This window comes from Pollachius pollachius (genome assembly GCF_949987615.1).
Source record: "Pollachius pollachius genome assembly, chromosome: 6".
In the NCBI taxonomy this organism is placed as follows: Eukaryota; Metazoa; Chordata; class Actinopteri; order Gadiformes; family Gadidae; genus Pollachius; species Pollachius pollachius.
The window spans coordinates 17,177,671-17,198,414 of NC_136939.1; the positions used below are offsets into that span (position 1 = coordinate 17,177,671).

Genomic DNA, 20,744 nt, shown 5'->3' on the forward strand with positions numbered 1-20,744 from the left:
TGTTATAAATAGTTGGCTGCAAACAATTAAATAACATTAGATTTTTCTTTTTTTTGTTGTTGTTTCACTAGCACTTGTACAGACCAACTCCTAGAAATATGGACATAATATTTTGTATTACATAAATTAATTAGAAAGGAAAATACAAAAATAGGAACTTATAAAGTGAAATGACAATAAAAATTAAGGTGATATCTTAAGTAAAAAATGCTATTAATAAATACAACAACCTTCCCATACACAGTTAAAAACTATTGAAATTTTTACCATTAAGTAACATCATTAACAGACAAATATTTAAATATTTATTTTCCTTCAGAAAATGTGAACCATATATTGTGGAGCACAATATAGCAATTAGTAGAAACTAGACACTTTAACATATTAAAAGCTTCACCTCAAAAATATAACAAAAATCTGATCCAAATTATAAAAATCAATTATACATTCCAATTAAAAATATACCAATAAACAGCTAAATACATTGTTGACCTATTAATTACAATGCAATCAATCACAGTAGCTTGAAATAAACAAAATAAGCAAATGAGCACAAAAACCTTAATGTTTTAAAAATAACTTCAATTATTTATATTAGTACAAATAGTTTGATTTATTTTTCTTTTTACAAACACCAGCATGAAAAGGATTACAATAACAGTAGAAAATGACTGTGAAAAACATATTAACATCTTCTTCAATTAAATGTCTGCAATTAAAAATGGCATTAAAGAATTACATTGCAAAGAGTCTTTATCTGGAAAAAGGTTCAAAAGAAGTATTGCACATAACAACTTGAAGTTTACTTGCAACATTTACCACATTCAAGTCTTCAAACTCCCCTTCCTCTAGATAGGTCTATAAGATCAACTCCACTAAACAGCGGGGGTTACTCCAGTCTTCTCCACAGTGTCCTATAAATATGCTCAAAGTGTTGCACTGCCAAATCGCCCAGTAGCGGATTATTAGTATTTTTTTGTCTCTCATACTTTGTTTTACCAATAATTAGTTAATTCTTTCTCTGTGCATCTTGCAGAGGTCTGCGATGGGAGAAGCGGGGGCCCGAGGACGCCGTGGGGGGCGGGGAGGTTTGCGGGAAGTGAGGCGAAAGTTGCATTAGGGTTGTCCTTAACGTAATAACTGAGAAACATTTGGTGCACACCACACCACAACAATTAATTTTCAATAGCTAATTCATGTACTTGTCATTTTTCTCTTTTTTTTGTCATGCATGCTACAGATTACAATAGGAGCTAGTTGGCAAGTTCAAGAATATATATAATATATATGTTTATATTATTTTTTTTTCAAATATTAAAATATCTAAACACCAAACATCCATTCGTGTGATACGAGATTCAGCGTCGAGCGCGAACCAAATTTTGCATTCTCCTTATAGTAAGTCATATTCCAAGAAAGGAGAGGAAACCAAGACCAAGGTACTATTTTTCCAACTAGGGCAGCCATTTTAGAGACATCACATCAATTCAAATTAGAAATTATTTCTTGCCATGCTGTCGCCCCCCAGATTGCCTGGAAACAGCTAGTGTATGAAAGCTCAAGACCAGGAGAGCCACAATTTGGTGCCCTCTCTTCAGGGTCAAAGGCGCGTCCACACGAGTGCGCACTAAGCTGTCAAAGATTCCTCAGCACTGAAATGTATAAAAAGCATAATTGAAAATAATATTTATTGAAATCACTCAACTTTCTTTTTAAATGAACATTTTCCATATACGCAGATCTCTCAGTAACAAAAGTACAAAAGCTACCTTTCACAATGTGAAAAATTGAGGTATTGCAAAAAGGAGTTTCCCCATTTGTGAAAAATGTGCCTAAAATGACTGCTGGAAAAAGAAAAAAAAAATATTTAGAAAAGTAGTGCATAATAAATGTTTATATGTGCATGACAAAATAATTTAGCTAGAAAACACTGTACCAAAAAATCAGCAGGCCATGTATAAAATAATCTTTTTTTTTCTCAAATCGCATTTAACAGCAAATTCTTCACAAAGTGTTTGAACTTCTAAAATGCTCACCTTCCAGGGTGCAGAACTGGTGCGACAGCACAATGTCACGCTGGCCCACGTACACGTTTCTCACTAGTGTGTAGAGTAATCAAGTTTCTATTTCTGGACAAACTCCCTGACATAGCTAAGCTCGCAGATTTGGAAACCACTGAGTGACTTAAACAATAGAACAACAACCTTCAAACAAATGGGGGTTAGCTACTTTTTTTTTTGATTCGTAGTTTTTCTTCTGTGCGTGTGTGTTTTTTAAAGTTCGACAAACAATATTTTATGATACGGAAAATTAACAAATGGCTGCGTCTGAAAGTCAGGAGGCTGCAGAGAGGCCTGCGAGCTGACGGGCCGCACTCTGTAAGCTAGCGTGTTTACCGCTCGGTACTCAAGGCCAATCTTTGGTTAGCTGGAGTCCGTCCGATCCCAAGAAGCAAGCGAAAATAATGGGAAAACAACTTGAAAGATATATGTATTAAAAAAAAAAGATAAACCCAAGAAAGAAAAATAAGAGAAAGTGTAGAGAAAAAGAGTAGGAAATGCGCTACAGTATGATCTACTACTACGCCTCATCTCTTTGGTTACCTGAAGCCACTAGGTACAACCTGTCATCACCTGCAGGGGGCGGGGGGGGGGGGCAAACGCATGCAGTAGTAGTTAGTAGTAGTAGAACACATTGCAGAGGACTATCTTCATTTATGCTTCGTAACACTGGATGCTGAGTAGGTCGATGGGATGACTGCTTAGGGGTGGGGGGGTGGGAGTGTTCACTCAAAGGGGCAGACCCCCTCTCATGACTCAATCATATGGGCCTGGTTTGCTTTTGAAGAGGTTGGATGCAAAAATACAGTATTGGGTGAACAGGTGGTGGCAATTGCACAAAAATGTTGTATGGGGAGGGGGGAGGGGTGAAATAAAATAGGCATGCCTTTATCAGCTGGGAGCCCTGATGTGAAACTGCATCGCTACCCTTAATATTAAACTTATATCCCCTCCCACCAAGACAGACAGGGGGAGAACCATCCGCCCTGACCACAACTACAAGCCCTGCATCTCTGCTAGCAGCTGGCGGAGCAGCCATCTTAGCAGCTAGCTTAGGAACGGGGGTGGGGGTGTCTATCGTTCTCTAGACCATGGATGGTCTATCATTCTCTAGACCATCCGTCAAGCCTTCTCCAGCTCTCTGTAGTTTGTTTTCTGTTCGGTACATTCCTATAATACACTGTACACTGCACAATGCTCCGTTCTGTCCCTAGCATAACCCTGGGTTGACTTACAAAAATAAGGAAGTGACAAAGCAGTGTGTACAAAAACTGTGCCAATGACATCGCGCTCCGCCCTGCTCGCGTCGTTTCCCTTTGATTGTGGTCCCAAGGGAAGGAGAACATCAGCGGGCTTTTGTTTGTTTCCTTGTCTGCTCTCATTTCCAATTGTAGTCGGCACATATAGCAGCTGAGTTTGAGGTATTAGTTTTTGCATGTCAAAATGGAGATCGAAACCCAAATTTGTATAGCTGTGGTTTTTATCTTTTTACTACGCTTTCAAGTAACATCAAACTGTGTTGCGTCGTGTCGGTGGAAACAGTTTGATCTGGGAGGAATGAAGGATCTGTCTAGTTTGCCCTTCCTAATTCTCGAATGGCGTCTTCGAGATTCTGCTTTGGTTAACTACTAAGGGTCTAATATGATGTGTTTGCACTTTGTTGACAGGAAATAAGTGCACTCTTCTATAGCAACACCTTTTTAATTCACATTTGCTCTGGAGCCTTCAGTATTAAAAAAAATGAATCAAAAAAATAAATAGTTAGTTGGAACGCAATCCAATCTAAATTAGACTGCTGTTGGGAGTTAATTAAAAAATGAAGTTGATTTTGTTGTCAATCATCCCCCAAAAAATGTTATGTACTCTGGCTCTTATCTCAAATTACCTTTTAGAAAGACATGGCCAATCAATTGCCAATTAAAAGAGCAGGTATCTTATATATATATAAAAAAATAAAATCAAATGGATAAATTAAATTATATTACATCTTTTTTTTCTCCTTGATGAACATATTTGGATATATTCCAGTTTTTGACGGCGTTTTGCTCTACGCTAAAAAATATAGATATATTTATATATATTTACTTAAAATAAACCCAAAGAACAAAACAAACTCAAAACTAAACGTAAGCCTCTGTGACACTAGAGCTAAAAAGGAACCAGCAACAGAAAAGTGCATTTATTTGTACAATGATTAGCGACTCCTACGCTACCTCCCCTTCTCCTCCTCTCCTGTTGCCTCTCCCTCTGTCTCCGCGTCGGCGGCAATGGCGCCCCCTGCTGCTCAGTTCCAGCGGAAGGAGATGTGGCGCGGGCGGTCGCCTCCCTCCTTCACCAGGGGCTTGTGGAACTCGCGGCCGGCCCGGGAGTGGATGGCCGCCCAGCAGTACTCGCAGTAGTACTGCAGGCAGGTGACGTTGGCGCAGAAGAACGGGGCGAACTTGCCGCCGCAGCGCGTCCCCTGGCACTCGTCGCACAGCTGGTCGTCGAGCACGTATGGCTTCACTTCCACCTGCGGGGACACACATACACACACACACACACACACACACACACACACACACACACACACACACACACACACACACACACACACACACACACACACACTATGAGTTGTGGCTACGTGGACGCATCAGGCGCGGGGCAGTCAGTGTGCTGAACGTGAACCTTCACATGAGAACACATGAGTACAAGATGTGTTTGTGCGTGTGCATGTGTGCGTGTGTCTATGTACGTGCGTGCGTGCGTACGTGTGTGTGTGTACTTGTGTGTGTGCGGGGTGTGTGCGTGCGCATGTGTACGTGCGTGAGCACGTATGTGCTTGCGTGTGCGTATGCATGTGTACATGTATGCGTGTGTGTAACCCAACCCAACCCTTCAGTTGGGGCCTCGGACTCCACCCACCCGTTTGTCTATCTCTCCGTGCTGCAGCTGGACGAAGCGGGCGCTGATAGCGGCGATGTAGCTCTGCTGGTTGGAGAAGGCCACACGGCCCGCCCCCTTGGGGTACTTCAGCTCCGGGTCTGTGTCGATGCCCGCATAGCAGACGCCCCCGTACAGGCGGTCCATGATCATGGCCAGCTCCACTGTAACAGGACACAGCATCGAGGCGACGTTATGGGTGATACCGCGACCAGAGGACCTTAGTCCGTCACTAAATCAACCATGGAGACAATAACCCAGCTAGAGGAAACAAGGACACACACACGCTCTCCAGTGACCTTGCACTGCTACAACAACAGTCTTGAACACATAAACAATGGCTGTTGACCAGACGACACTTGAGAGGTCATGAGAACACAATGAAAGCCATGTAATCCATTTATCTCCATTAGAGACTTTAAGAAGGAAAAAGCCGAAGCTGTTGTGGCACACAGAAGGCCGGCTCTGACATGCATGGCTCTGGGTAGTGAATATTGTCCCCACACAGGGGACCCAGTGGGGGTGTTGAACACAGGCCCCGGCACGGGGGCCTCTAGAGGCACAGATAAGGAGGGTGTGTGGATGCAGGGGTTGATAGCAGCAGAAACCATCGAGTGGAGTCGCGGTCGCCGGTGCTTCTCCGCAACTGACAGTTCTTAGACAGACCCCCTGCTGCTTCGTGGATGACTCTGAAGCCCTTCGTTGGAAGCCATTAGGTCTTCAAACAACGGTTGGAAACTTAAGTGGCGACAAGAGCTTGTGTGAATGCAAGAGAACATGATAACAAAACTAGTAAAACGGAGTGTGATTGAGTTTTTTAATAAACGTGCGTCCAAAGATTTTTAAATGATATTCCTACATTCTTTTTTTTTTTGTCTTTTTAACAAAATGCTGCCACACAGACTACTTCTTTGTTAGGTCTTTATAGGTCTATTAGGTTTTATTAGGTATTATAGGTTTATTGTAGGGCTGGGCGATATGGACCAAAAGTCATATGTCGATATCTTATATTTGTTGACGCAATAACATAGTTGCCGTTGCCGCGCTCCAACTCGTCATTCTACATCGGTGGCGTCGCTGTGCTCTAAATTTCCAGCCTGCCTGCGTCGCTGTGCTCGTTAACCTGCCTCGCTGACGGGGGGGAGGGGGGAGTTACCATGGAGTTACCCTTATTACTATAGCCTACCTACCTACCGTTTGGATTTACCGTTACTATTCCTACCGTTCGGAATTGAATACAGTTTGATGGTTGAATAAACCGTGGACTAGACACTGCCTCCGCCTAGTATTTGAGAACATTACAATATAATATATAATATCACGGCCAAAAGCTGTGTGCGCCTCCGGAATATTATGAATCTAATTATATATGAATAATAATTATATTATTAATATATCTCCTGACCGTCTTTAGTTCTTCCACTTCCTCATCAATCTGAAGCACAGAATTGAATCGCGACATGAGCTCCGCCGGAGCGCACACCCGCCGGACACTCCGGCGGGTGTGGGGGAGTCCGGAATCATTTTGGGACAATTGCTGTGCTGCCTTTATCTGAATAAAAAATTATTAATGTCGAGACAGCTTAAGATTTTGGGTCGCTGCACACATTTTTGAGCACGTTGTGCTGCTGCAAGTGGTGGAAGGGGTTGGTCGTAGTCTACTCGACCCTTTATATGAGACAGATTTGAAGCACTCTCTACAAAAAACCTGATTCTGTCATTCGTCAGAGACCTTGTACCCAAAACATTTCCAAACTATGGAGCCATTTGTCTTCTGCTGACATACAAGCTCCTCTGCGCCGTGTTTGCCGGCGGACTCCATGTTTCGCGCCGTAGCGGGTTTAAAAAAGTGACGTGAGTGGAAGGGGGGCCGTGTGTGTGTGAGGCAGAGCGGGAGAGAGATAAGCAGAGTTACGAAATAGCAGGCGGCAGTCGAGGTTCGAAACTGATGTTATTTGGATAAAATATGCTGTAGGCCTGCTTTCAACGCAAATTAAACTATATCGATGTTGACGATAGTGACTCGTTCCATATCTCGTTTTAAAAAATATCGATATATTTGAAACATCGATATATCGCCCAGCCCTAGTTTATTGGTCGGCATATGTCCCTCCCACCCATAGATGATGGATGAAAGACTTTTCTCCTCATGAAAGGAACACCAGCGATTGTCCCACCAATGGGAATTTGATCGAACATATGTGCATATCAACCAACACAGCACAACTTGCCCGCCTTATCTATAGATCTATCTATAGCTATAGCTTTATCCAAACAATAATATGTTAAAGTCATTGAAAAAATTGCATTTATGAAAAATAAATGATAACGAATTAATGTTTATAAGAGGATTAAGCAGGAAATGAGAGTATCCTATATCAAGGGCATGATATTTATAGTCCAGCGCTTTGGGGTCCAATGTACACAGAACAATGGGTCAATCAACTGAGGCTTAGCACAGGCTTCTTCGTGACCAACAAGCTCCGGGACCTCATTTCCCTCATCATCTACCCTACCATAAACCCAGAGGAAGTGCTAATCAGTCTAACATTATTTCTGAGCTTTCTCTCTATTATGAGCGAAAGCTCAGAAATAATGTTAAGACTGATTACACTGATTACAACATCAGAAAACGTAAACACTGTACATAATGTATCCCACATATGCCTTAAGCGTTTTGCCGGTATTCCAAGACCCAAGGAAATTGTAGACATCGTCTAAGTCTCAAGGTATATGAGTCGATGAATGTGATTTTGAATCAGCAAGGACTTTTTTTCAACTCATCCCCTCTGTGAAAATGGTCAGTTTTTTGTGCCATCTGTTCGGTGCCCAACAAGCGTTACCTAACCCTAACCCTATCTTTGCTTTGTGAGTGCATACGACCTGCCTGTCTAGACTAGTATAGTGTTCACTAAGTAACAAAAACACATCCATTCTGTGTTTCCAGCCACTGCACTCGTGACAGACTTGGACTTGGAGGCTGGAGCTAGTGGCTGTTTGTCTGGGCAGAGGGATGATTCTGAATTCAAAGTGCAAAGCCAAAGTTAAATAGGTTGTGAGGGTACGTTGAGGAGGGGGTGTATTTGAACTGATTGCCACTTTGACTTGTGAATCAAAATGAAGAGCTCAGTAGCTGGTTGATGAATGTACCTAGAACCATCTCGGTCTCCAAGTCCATGAGTGCAGTGGGGTGTAAATAAAGCATGAGCACGTGTGGATATGCTTGCTTGCGGGTCCTATAGGGAAAGTTGACATCACACCATGTTGTCCGCGCCATGTTTAGAGCTGGCTGCCTCCATTGGTTATTTGGATCACACAAGATGGCGCGGGCTGGGACGCAGCCTCACATTCCCTCAAGGACTAAACTACCTAGCCTGGGCGCTTCGTATACGTTTGCTCGCGTCAGACAAGTAAACACATCCAGCTTTGGAGCTGCGTAACACTTTTTCAGAGAGCGGAACCAGACGGGGGCTGACCTGCGCGGAGCGGGCGAGGGACACCGCCCACAAAGATGGTCTTGCGGGGGTCCAGGGGCTGGGAGCCATCCATCACAAAGTCGCTGTCGTTCAGGTTCCAGGGGCGGATCTGGACCTGTTGAGGAGCCACACCATCAGGGCTCAGATCAGCTTCAGAGACGGCGGATCAGGAACCACAGACACGGGCCGTGAGGGGAAAGCACGCTCTGATTCTCTTAGACTAGCAGACCTACGTCATGTTTGGAGAAGCACCACCCGTCACTCATTTCCAACGTTCAAAAATGACATTAACCCTCAGTGTTTGGTGCCCTTGGTTATGATGGTCGCTATCGTTTCCTCTCCCCACCTGCCCAACGGCGGCAAAGATGCATTCCAGCAGTTTTATTTAGGCTTGTATTAATTGCAATATTGTTGTTCCTTTAGGAGATATCCTTGATCATCCTGATCTGAAGGTGCAGATCACCAGGTTGATGCAATGATGGATGATCAGGGGACCATTCAGTGTAACCCCTGCAACCTCTCAGCGGGCTGCTGACCCCCTCCCCTGATGAACCACACGGTTATGAAGGCTGCACTTCTCTGTAATGAGCACAGCACTAATGGCACCTATAAGTCTTCAAATACTGCTACCGCAAGCAATTCACTGAGGTCATATAAAAGGCAACGCCGTAAATAGGCCAGTATTCGGTTTTCACCCGGCAGGCTAAATATACACGCAGATAGGCCTGGTGTGTGTGTTGCATGCATGATTATGTGTGTGTGTGTGTGTGTGTGTGTGTTGCATGCATGATTACGTGTGTGTGTGTGTGTGTGAGTTGATTGTGTGTGAGTTTATTGTGTGTGTGGGCATGTGTTTGTGTTTATTGTATGCGTGTGTGTGTTTATTGTGTGTGTGTGGGCGTGCATGTGTATCTAGGTTTAGGATCTGTGTGCACACTGACCGGCTTATCTTTGATGGTGGGGCTGGACACACACAGATAGAGCTTCCCGTCCTCCTCGATGCAGGCCTCGATCAGGGCCTGGACCGAGCTCTCGTCCTGGAACAGCAGGAAGGCATAACCTAGGGGCGCACGCACACACACACACACACACACACACACACACACACACACACACACACACACACACACACACACACACACACACACACACACACACACACACACACACACACACAAACGCTTTACTTACAGAGCACATACTGCCCCGTGACAAAGCATTACAGCACCATCTCACTCATGACGACATAATGCGGCTTAAAGGTCACGTCCTCTATGTCGTTGTCCTAACCAGCCCCTACCGCCAACGGCTGAAGTCCTGCCAGGACCTTGTGACTCACTGGTGAGCAGCCCTGCCTGCAACCTTTCCTATTCTGCGACCCCAGAGCAGAAGAGCAATAGTGTCTAAACTACAATCAAAAGACCAGTAGAACACTGGCGAATAAACTACAAACAAAAGACCAGTCGAGCAATAGTGACTTAACTACAATCAAAAGACCAGTAGAGCACTAGTGACTAAACTACAATCAAAAGACCAGTAGAGCACTAGTGAGTAAACTACAACTAAAAGACCATTAGAGCACTAGTGAGTAAACTACAATCAAAAGAGCAGTAGAGCACTAGTGAATAAACTACAATCAAAAGATCAGTAGACCATTAGTGACTTAACTACAATCAAAAGACCAGTAGAGACTAAACTACAATCAAAAGACCAGTAGAGCACTAGTGACTAAACTACAATAATGCACTACTTTTATGTTTAGATGAGGCATTGAATTAAGTAACGATATTGCACACACTGCTTTAAAGAAAAGAAAATACATAATTAATCAAGTGATCATTGCCTGTGTTGAGTGATCGTTTTTCGTATCAATGCAACAGATAAAGGAAGAGGAAGAGGAAGAACAGGTCTTACCTTTGGGAGGGAAATAGGACTTGCTCTCTGCTTTGTGAGGCCAGTCCACAAACAGGTGACCGAAACGGCGGAAACTGGCAGTGATCTCATCTGTAGAAGCAAACGGCACAACCCCCAAGACATTAGAGACTTTCTTTGGAATCAAACTTCCTCTTTGCAATTTATCAAAAATTAAAGCAAAGAATGAGTAGACGTAGTGATATAACATTTTACAATTCAATTGAAAAATGGATGTGACTTGAAAACAGATGGATGGTACGTGAAAAACGGCTTAGCTCAGGAGGTAGAGCAGTTGTCTTGGAACCGAAAGGTTGCTAGTTCGATCCCCAGCTCCTCCTAGCTGAGTGTTGATGTGTCCCTGAGCAAGACACTAAGCCCTAACTGCTTCTGACGAGCTGGCTGTCGCCTTGCATGGTTGACTCTGCCGTCGGTGTGTCAATGTGTATTAACCAACGTAAGTCGCTTTGGATAAAAGCGTCAGCTAAATGCCCTAATTGTAATTGAAAAAAAACTCTAAAATACTGCGACCTAACCAAATTTGGAGGGGGGCCCCGGGCCACCAAATGAAAAGTCAGTAGAAAAAGTTATTCTTTAGCCCCGCCGGGACAGCGACTACACATCCTCCAAGACTGAGAGTTCACTGGGGTACTGTGATTACGGCTCAACCGAACAATTCATACATGAACCGGGACTAGAGGACTGAACAGGTTGTATTTTTTACTTGAACCATCCCTAGTGTTTACTATATCGGGCCGCCTGACGAATCAAATCCGAGCCAATGCAGTGAGCAGCCGGTCTATTTAAAGACAACATCCGTACACTCGCTGTAGAGCCCCTACACTTGCATTGAGTGTGTTTTACCCTCTTCCTTTTGTTCTTAAACAGTGTGTCATCTATACCAAGGTAAACCTCTTCCTTGCCCTGTGTCGGCAGCGGCTGATTCTGCTGTGTAACTCTGCTTTGTCTGCACCACAAAAGCCTGCGATCTTGCAGAGAATTAGAGCTGACAGCTCACGAATGCCTTTAAGTGCATGAAAAATAAAATCACTGCGGAAAATATCTATGACATTGAGGATTTGGGTTATATTGCAGTGGCACAAGAACGCTTTAGGACTGCTGATTTCACAGTGAGTAATGATAAAATCCTATTCAAAGCAGCCTCGGAAAAACCTTCTCTTAGCTTCCGCAAGCTCTGTTGGTGAGCGAAGCAGAACTTCCCAATAGCTTACGTGACGAATAGCTGTCAAGTGTGGTGAGGAGGCTTTTTAAACACTCATTAGAGTATGGACTTTTCTGAATAGATTTGAAGCTAAATGTGCACGGACTATGTTTGCTCCACACCGTCCAAGAGGGGATTATCCACAGAAAGAAAAAAGTCAATTCAGCTAAAGGGTAGACCACTAGGGGTTGGCTCAGCGCTGTTAGAGGACGGCCCTGTTTGGAGAGCCATCCCTGCTAAGATGGTGGCCCGTTTCACCAGGGCAGTCACGCGGACACCTGCAGGGAGGGGCTACCTTCGTCTATGTCCGGGGGCAGGCCTCCCACGAAGACCTTGCGAGAGTAGCGCTCCACGCGCTCGCCGTTCTGGTGAGGGAAGCAGTGAGGGGACCCCAGGCCGGCCAGGCCTTGGTCGCCACGCTCGTCGTCAGGGAAACCGTCTTCCATGGGGAACAGGGAGGAGTGGCCTGTGGGCGAGAAGCAGCTTTAGTTTGCTGAGGGAAAAGGAACAACCGTCACGTCAAAATGGAGGCCTTTTTCACCGTCGTTGCTGCAGATAGATTGAGGGAAAAATAAAACACTTGGTCGAATTATTTGGGGAATGAAACAGCGATAGTTCCCCCTTAATCTGATTAAAATGTCATAATTGGATTTAAAACCCCACTGCTGCCGTGGCTAAGGACATTCTTGTACAGAAGGAGTTGTTCTATATAACCTTATTAATAATTAACTTATCTTGTAAGTCCTTTTGAGTCCTCCTTTAAAACTCCGGTTATAATAAATATTTGTGGTGGAAATACTCCTATTTAGTGTAGAGTTGGACCTCTCCATTCAGAGTCTGAAGTGTATTAAGATTATTTCATCAAAAGTTCTCATGGTCATCTTCAAACAGGTATCCGTGGCTTTATAGAAGAGCTCAAGAAATTGCAATCTGCTGCAACATTTGGTGGAAAAGTTTCATGTTTTTTGGTGGACGTGGTTTGGTCAAATACATGTTATAGAGCCAAAAACTTGAAAGAAATTAAAGATTAACAGGAACATCCACCTCTTTCAACTCAAATCCTTTCATAATAATCAAAGGACTCAACTCAAATGTAAGAGAAGTATTACAGCATGCAGAAATGATGTAAAAGGTGTATGTGAAAGCTGCATCCCTGAAATGTGAAATGCATGTGCTTTCTTTGCTTTTATTAGCTGGCCTTAATCACCCAGTCATGTCATGAAGACATGCACATGCACGCGTACAGGGCTGCTGAAAATATTCATGCAAATCCTTACTGTACACTGTAGAGAAATCTGGGACTATCTAGGTAAAACACGGCTTTACCTTTATTCAACTCGCCTAGAGTTGTTTGGTCTATAGGTTTCTATATGTGGGGTCATTTGTCCCCACATGACTTGTGTTCGTCCCTGTTGTGCGTGTGTGTGCTCCGTGTCTATTCCTGTCGCCTGCCCTGTTGTGCGTCGTCTGTCCCCGTTGTGCGTCGTCTGTCCCGTTGTGCGTCGTCTGTCCCCATTGTGCGTCGTCTGTCCCCATTGTGCGTCGGCTGTCCCCGATGTGCGTCGTCTGTCCCCGTTGTGTGTCGTCTGTCCCCGTTGTGTGTCGTATCTGTGTGTCGTCTGTCCCTGGTGTGTCGTCTGTCCCTGGTGTGTCGTCTGTCCCTGGTGTGTCGCCTGTCCCTGGTGTGTCGTCTGTGTGTGTGTTGTCTCTGTGTGGGTGTAATGCCTGTCCGTCTGTCCATGCTGTACGCTCCCTGGAGGTTAAGCCTCGCCTGGCCTATTCCTACTCCAATCCACCCAGCTCTGAGCTGCCTTATACTGCTTTATGTAAGGGGGTAAGCCCACAGCTTATGCAGTGGGATGTGTGTGAGTGTGTTGGAGCATGAATGTGTGTTTGAGCATGAATGTGTGCATGCCTGCTTGTGTGGTGTCACAGTGGGTTTGTGTTCCTGGACCATGTGCAGGGCCATGTGTCAGTGTTCTTGCAGATTTAAATTATGGTCTGTGTTTTCTATCCCTTTGTTGCCTCCGGCTGCACCATCATAGATGCGAGGGACGCGGTCGACTTTTGGTGTCAGACTTCACATGTCAGCAAAGAGTGCACAGCGAGGTCAGCACTCGACGACAGAACAATTTTTCACTAATTGGTGACAAGAAACAACACTTAATTAGCCTAACGACAGACATCATGGCCACAAGACATTCTGTTCACTGATGCAATGATTGAACTGCATTCATTGTCAAAATAAAACGCAAATTAAAAATCACTCCACAAGACAAAACAACGACAGCAATAAGTGTAAGCTAACACAGGCAACACGGATGTGCAGCATGGGGAACATGGACTAAGGCAACGTGGGTGCTTGTTGTTTTTTACCTCGTCTCCGGCCATAATTCCTGGCTGCATGTGGAACAAGAAAAAAAGATGGAGAAAAATGAAAGAGGAAGGATTATACATAACGCCGGTTTAATCCAGAGTACTCTCGTGGCCTGCAACACACAGGGGAGAGGACCCATAATGCCCTTGCCAGTTTAGCACCCAGCCGCAGAGCAGAGGTCAGCCCATGCCTCTGCCCTCACTTTAACATGGTGCAACACAAGTATTTTTGGAAAGGATAGGGACAGAATAGAAAGTCCAACACACCTCTCAATGTACACATATGTACTCATACAGAAACATTTACATACCAACATGTTTATTTTTGTTGGAGGTCCATGGATCAGGGTGTAAAGTCCCTCCCACAGGAAATCTGCGATAGTGCTAGATTACCAGAACATTGCAGTACCACGGCTCTACAGGCTAACCAATGAACACTGAATTTAGGTTTCTACAGTGTTGAGTACGATCACTCTCATGAAAACCTCCCAGAATAGGAATCAGAGGACGATTCCCTCTTCATTTAAACCTCCCAGAATATGAGTCAGAGGAACATTCACCCCATTTAAACCACCCAAAACAGGAATGGGAAGAACATTCACCCTCATCCCTCTAGAACAGGTAGAGAAACCAGCAGCAGCCCTATTAACCCCATTTGAACGCTGCAGTGAACAGAGATCTTCACGAGGTCCACCCAGCAGGAGATGAATGAATTAATGTGAGATGTGAGGGAGTGCGGGGAGGCTGTAGTGAGCAGGAAGTGGTCAAAGCCCACTGCTCCTCCCTCTCCATCCCTCTATCTGCTTCCAGCTCTCTGCAGAACCAGATGGACACAGCAGCTCTCGGGGGGGGGAGGGGAGGGGGAGGGGAGCCGGGAGGGAGGGAGGGGTTGACTGAGGGGGGCTGGGAGGGGGATGGAGTGAACGGAGCAACGCAGCCCTCTTTGGCTGATTGAAAGAGAGTAGAGTATGCTATAAAAAACTGACGCGTGAGGACAGAGCAAGATGGTGCAAAGAAGCAGATCTCTAGTGGGATGGAACGGGAAGGTGTCGCAGCAGGAGAGAAAGATAGCACGAGAGAGAGAGAGAGAAAACGAGGGGGAGAATGAGAGAAAGGAGTGAGAGAGAACGAGAGAGAAAACCAGAATGAGCGAGAGAAAGACCATGCACGCAATTAGAGAGCATGCACAAAAGACAGATAGGGAGAATGATGGAAAGAGAAAGCAAGCGTTTCAGTGAGGGAGGAAGAGCTGTGGTTGGTGTGTGTGTGTGTGTGTGTGTGTGTGTGTGTGTGTGTGTGTGTGTGTGTGTGTGTGTGTGTGTGTGTGTGTGTGTGTGTGTGTGTGTGTGTGTGTGTGTGTGTGTGTGTGTGTGTGTGTGTGTGTAACCTCGGAATCCGGCCTATCTGCTTGCACCATCTGTCTCAGGGCTAGATTACAGCTCCTGAACATGTGACACCGTCATGTGACAGGGGGGGTGGTCAGAAGCACCGGCTTCCTGGCCAGCTGTAGTGATGTCAAATGTACCCCCACCACTCTCCTCCCTATTTCTGGGGTGCTTCATCTCGTCCCTCTGGCTCAGGACCAGAAGGCAATAAACTACCACTGTGAGTCATGGGAGCTAGAGGCTGTGTCACTGTGACGACCACGAGATGCATTAAGGAGAGAGTGACAGGAAACAGAGAGAGAGAAGGAACAGGCTCAGAGCCTGTAGCTACCGATGGCATTTATATTTATGTTGGTGTCCATCTATCTCGGTTCCTATAGGAGCATGAAGTAGAGGAGGGTACTATCTGAACAGAGCACATTGAAAGCTGATACAGCCTCTTACATAAAGATGGAAAAGTCTTAGAGGATAGAGGTTGCCATACAAACAGATGAGGTTTCAATAGAAACCGAGTAAAGGTGTTTACACTAGAAACCGAGTAGAGTAGGTTCCATAGAAACAGTAGAGGAGGTTCCTATACAAACACAGGCGGTTCCACTAGAAACAGAGGCAGTTCCACTAGAAACAGAGGCGGTTCCCCTAGAAACAGAGGCGGTTCCACTAGAAACAGGCGCGGTTCCACTAGAAACAGAGGCGGTTCCACTAGAAACAGAGGCGGTTCCACTTGAAACAGGCGCGGTTCCACTAGAAACAGAGGCGGTTCCACTAGAAACAGAGTAGAGGAGGTTCCTATAGAAACAGTAGAGTAGGTTCCTATAGAAATAGTAGAGGAGGTTCTACTAGAAACAGAGGAGGTCCCTATACATACCATTGAGGGGTAGAGGGCTCTCGGCTCCTGGGTGGGGGAACCCCAAACGACCTACACAGGGCGACACAAAAAAATAACATGAACAAAATGGCGCCTGAAGAATACACCTCAGTGAGATTCAGCAAACCAATGTTAGTATGATACATTTTGCTTTTATCATCAGCTGTTAGTTGTTTTATTGGCTAGCCCAAACACACATACCTTCACATAATGACAGAGATCATGTTTGATTGTATAAAACAGATTAACATAAAACAGAGTCATTTAAATTAATTAATCTGACCACCATACTCTGTCTCATTGCATTGGATGTTTATACACCTTCCATGTGCCTGGCCCAACAACACTGGCAGACATTCCCCATACTCAGATTACATATGCACACACTCCCATCCACACGTGAGCAATGCCCACCAGTCCTCCGTGCCCACCAAGGCAGTGTGTTGAATAGATCAGCCATTGTTGTGCGGTTGAGAACACCCCCCCCCCCCCCACACTCTCTCTATCGGTACATTCCAACGCCTGGCTCAAACGGAATTCTACTAGCCCGTCCTCTGACGGCCCACATATTGTGTCCATGCTGCCCTGAGGCCCGCTGGGTAGAGGGCGCTTGACAACCAAAGGCCAGTGGGAGCCTAGGTGTGTTCCAGTCCCTCCCGGGTCCTTGTGAAGGCCACTTAAGATACTCCGATGTGGAAAACAACCATACTGAACATTATGACTATGAAGTGGACCACTGCACCCTGCAGTTTGGGCCTGAGAAACATTGAAGATATTATTATTGCACATTTTGTTAATCAGGAATTCATGGCAGAATATATAAAAAGAAAATTGAATTACTACAAGTATGTATGCATGTAAATACAGGATCTACTATGTAAAAATGTGTGGAATGTAAAATAAGATACATTTTAGATTCCATTACCATGGCAATCAGAGGTGCGTCATGCGTGCATTTTTGCCAATTCATTTTCATACATTTTCGACGTTATGTGCAATAACAAAACAATATTATCTCATTACAGTACATGCTCTGTGACACGACAATGTATGCACATACTGTTGCCAAACGTACACAAACAGTTGTTTTTAGTGGTCACAAATGGTGTTTGTTTTGTGTGCATAGCATGTGGGCACACATTAGCATACCACATCACCCAGTGTCTGGTGTACTGTGTGGCCGCTCTGTGAACCTTAAAACGCCTGCTGTTAGCTGCACGCAAGGACTGTGCGTGCACACGTACACACACACAAGAGCAGCAGAACAGAGGGATCCTTTCTGTCAGTCACGACAATGCCTGAAGACATCTAAAGCCACTTCTACAGTAACACTCTCTGATCGCATGCGCTTCTCCCCAGTACATCAGCATATGCACCCTGGCTTTCTATCTGCTGTTTATGGGCAGGCGTGTTAATTTGAGAGGGCAGCAGATGTTCTGGTTACACACGTAGCGATGGAGAGCAGTATAAATTCATAGCTACGGTGTGCTCGTGAGACACAGCCAGATAGATAGGCGAAAGGAGAATGAGACCGACAAACATATGCCAACGAAGAGAAAAGAAGGGCAGTGAGAGTTGAAAAGAACAAAGACAGCATAAAGGGGGGGAAAGCAATAGTAAGAATAAACGACAGTGAAGCAACATGAAGAAAGACGACGCCTTGCCAGCAACTCACAAAAAAAAAACACTCCATAATCATGCATATTCTTGTTTTTTTACTTCTTTAACCTTGCCCATGAGAAAACTCAACTGAAAAGCACTAGTTACACACCAACCTACCCTCACATTGCATGGCATTGTAAAAGCAACACTGCAATTATGAGGGCAGATTATACAGTATGTGTTCTATAGGAGGGAGAGAGGGGCAGCACAGAGAGGCTGCTGAAGGCTGAGAGGTGTGAGGGCGTACCCTACCGTGGAGAACGAGCTGGGGGTTCAGCAGTGGAGGAGGAAAGGGCTCAACACACACACACACACACACACACACACACCTGCTCTCCACCAGGAATGCCCAGTACACTCACACGCCACTGGATTCAGAATGAGGCCATCTTTGAAGGCCGCCCCGGTCGCGTAAGGACCTTGTACAGAATGGCCGATTGGGATAAAAAAAAGCCTGGAGCCTATTCGGAATAACAGACTTAAATAATTATCTTTTCAAAGATGGTGGTGTTGGTAACCCACTCATACGCCCCCCTCCCCCACCAAGCTATTTCCATCAATGAGTTATCACCTTCCGAGTCATGGAGAGAGGGGTTTGTGTGTGCGTGTGTCTGAGTGTGTGTCTGTGGCAATCACAGACATTTCTAGTCCATTTTAGGCATTATCCATCTTGATAGATAATGCACAGCAGAAATGACCCTGATTCAACTTAATAAAAACATTAGAGCCACACTGTAGCAAGGAGTCCAGTTATATTACTCACTATATTTATCATGTTGCTTAGCAAATACGCCCAACCTTGAAACCAAAAGAAAATGCTGGCATTAAGAAAGCATTAATTAAGTTTAAGCAAGCCTGATTACTAGTGAACTTGCATGCTGGCGAGTCAGAGAGAACTCTGACTTGTGTGGTGAGGTTAATGGTAAGCCTCTACTTGCGATGGAACGGGTCAACTGACAATGTTAACCTGTACCGCAATTACTGCGCAAAAAAAAACAACGAATTTCTTTCCTCCTCCTGTATCAAAAACCTCTACCTACCGATAACAAGCTGCTACAGTAATATACTCCTCCTATATCAGCTCTACCTTATAATAATAACAGGCTGCTAAGGGAACGAGTTACGATGTGTTTTTATCATCTGGCTGTCCATACTCTACAAGAGTGCATTTCTTCACATGCTCTTAAATAGCGCTAGTGCTGCGGTGCAATTTAAATGAAACGTTGCACAATGTTAAACCAACCTATTCAGTTTTATGATCATTTGAACTAACCCTGTACATTCAAAGCGGTGGGTCGTCATTGGACCTTCCAATGTTTTCAATAAGAGATCAATCACCAGCGCCGCCATACAACAGCGCTATAACTTACGGCAATGCTCCAAACCGTGGCACGCATCACAGTACCATTCATCACCACTCATTGTGTTAAACACAGATCACACCCCAAATCGACGCTGCGCTCCGTGGCTAGTTTGGTGTGTGACCCGCTTTACATTGAAGCTTCCTCCACACATCACTTATGTGAATTGCAGTTTTGCCATCTGAAGCGTTACTCCAATAAAAATGTTAACCAATTAAACCGTTTCAGAAACTAAATGTCTTCGTCACTACATCCCTATTTTAAAATGTAACCTTGTTTTTTTATAGGTCATTGTGTCATCAGCTTTACAAAAAAAAAACTTGCCAAACCGAAAACCGTGACCCCAAAACATTAATATAAACAGAACCGTGTTTTGTGAACCGTTCCACCCCTAGCCTCTACAGATGTGGAGGGTAAACTCTGTGGTTTTGATTTACTTCAGTAATAATAATAATAAAAACTAGCAAGGTTAACAGCCCAACACCAAGTTATCCAGCCTGAACACATATTACACATTAAAAATATATATATTTTTAAATTATTCTTAAAAATATGTGTTAACTAGTGAAGCTGGCTTTGCAGTCTACACCTTTACCCTCAGATATATGAATATTAGGCTTCATGAAATACACCCTATACAAGTCCAATACTTCACACAAGAATCCCTGAGGCGTATTAGCATATACCTTCATATTGGAAGGTGACAGAATGGATTCTCTTTGCTTCATAGTTTATCTCTAGGACAAATTAACATTTAAGACTTTTGCTGAAACTCCTTTTCAGGCAAAGAAGATAAACGGTACAGTAGGTACAGTTCAAGAGTAACCATAACGAAAAATCTATTTTTGCTTCCTCAAGCAATTGTGTCTCAATTCTGGAATTCCCTTTGCAACTCTGAGCTAGCGTGGAATTGTAATCGCTTACATTTAGAGCAGCAAGTTATAAATTGAGGTCATGAGTGTTAAGGCCATCGACTCAGTAAACATGACACTAATGTGTTCAGGGGTTTGTTTATACAGGCCATCTATGGAGCTACAGAGATTTGATGAAGGAGTCGAACACACACACCTACTGGAGTCATAAAAGGTGAAACCTTTTCACATCCTGCACATCTACTCAAACACTCCACTCCCTGATGTAAACACTATAACAGGGCTGGTATTTATTCTGTTAAGTAGAGACAGAATAAATGGATCTAGCTCTATACTGAGCCCCTGCCTCTTATTGTCCACCAATGTACAGTTTGATCAAGAGATCAAGATAATGCTGCAGGGTAGATATGGTAACACGAGTAAAGATAATGCAGAGACTTATTCTATAGGAGTTAAGTGTTTATATGTGTAGGCTGATGGATGTAGGGTAAGTGCATCTATAAGTAGGCTGATGGCTGTAAAGAAACATAAGTGTATCTATATGTAGGCTGATGATGTAATATAAGTGTATCTATATGTAGGCTGATGGATGTAAACTTAGTGTATCTATATGTAGACTAAGGATG

At 44.3% G+C, this 20,744-nt stretch overlaps 1 protein-coding gene across 1 annotated transcript in view; it reads right to left on the reverse strand.

The window, feature by feature from the left end:
• Positions 1 to 20,744, reverse strand: part of cpeb4b (cytoplasmic polyadenylation element binding protein 4b) — a 32,103-nt gene continuing 11,359 nt past the window's right edge. Inside the window, exons 4-10 of the mRNA XM_079737517.1 lie at positions 16,224 to 16,274; positions 11,890 to 12,060; positions 10,376 to 10,465; positions 9,403 to 9,521; positions 8,462 to 8,576; positions 4,968 to 5,149; positions 1 to 4,572 (exon numbers count right to left, since the gene is read on the reverse strand). Coding sequence (XP_079593643.1) covers positions 4,345 to 4,572; positions 4,968 to 5,149; positions 8,462 to 8,576; positions 9,403 to 9,521; positions 10,376 to 10,465; positions 11,890 to 12,060; positions 16,224 to 16,274 — 956 coding nt within the window. The 3' untranslated portion in view covers positions 1 to 4,344. The remainder of the gene's footprint in view (positions 4,573 to 4,967; positions 5,150 to 8,461; positions 8,577 to 9,402; positions 9,522 to 10,375; positions 10,466 to 11,889; positions 12,061 to 16,223; positions 16,275 to 20,744) is intronic.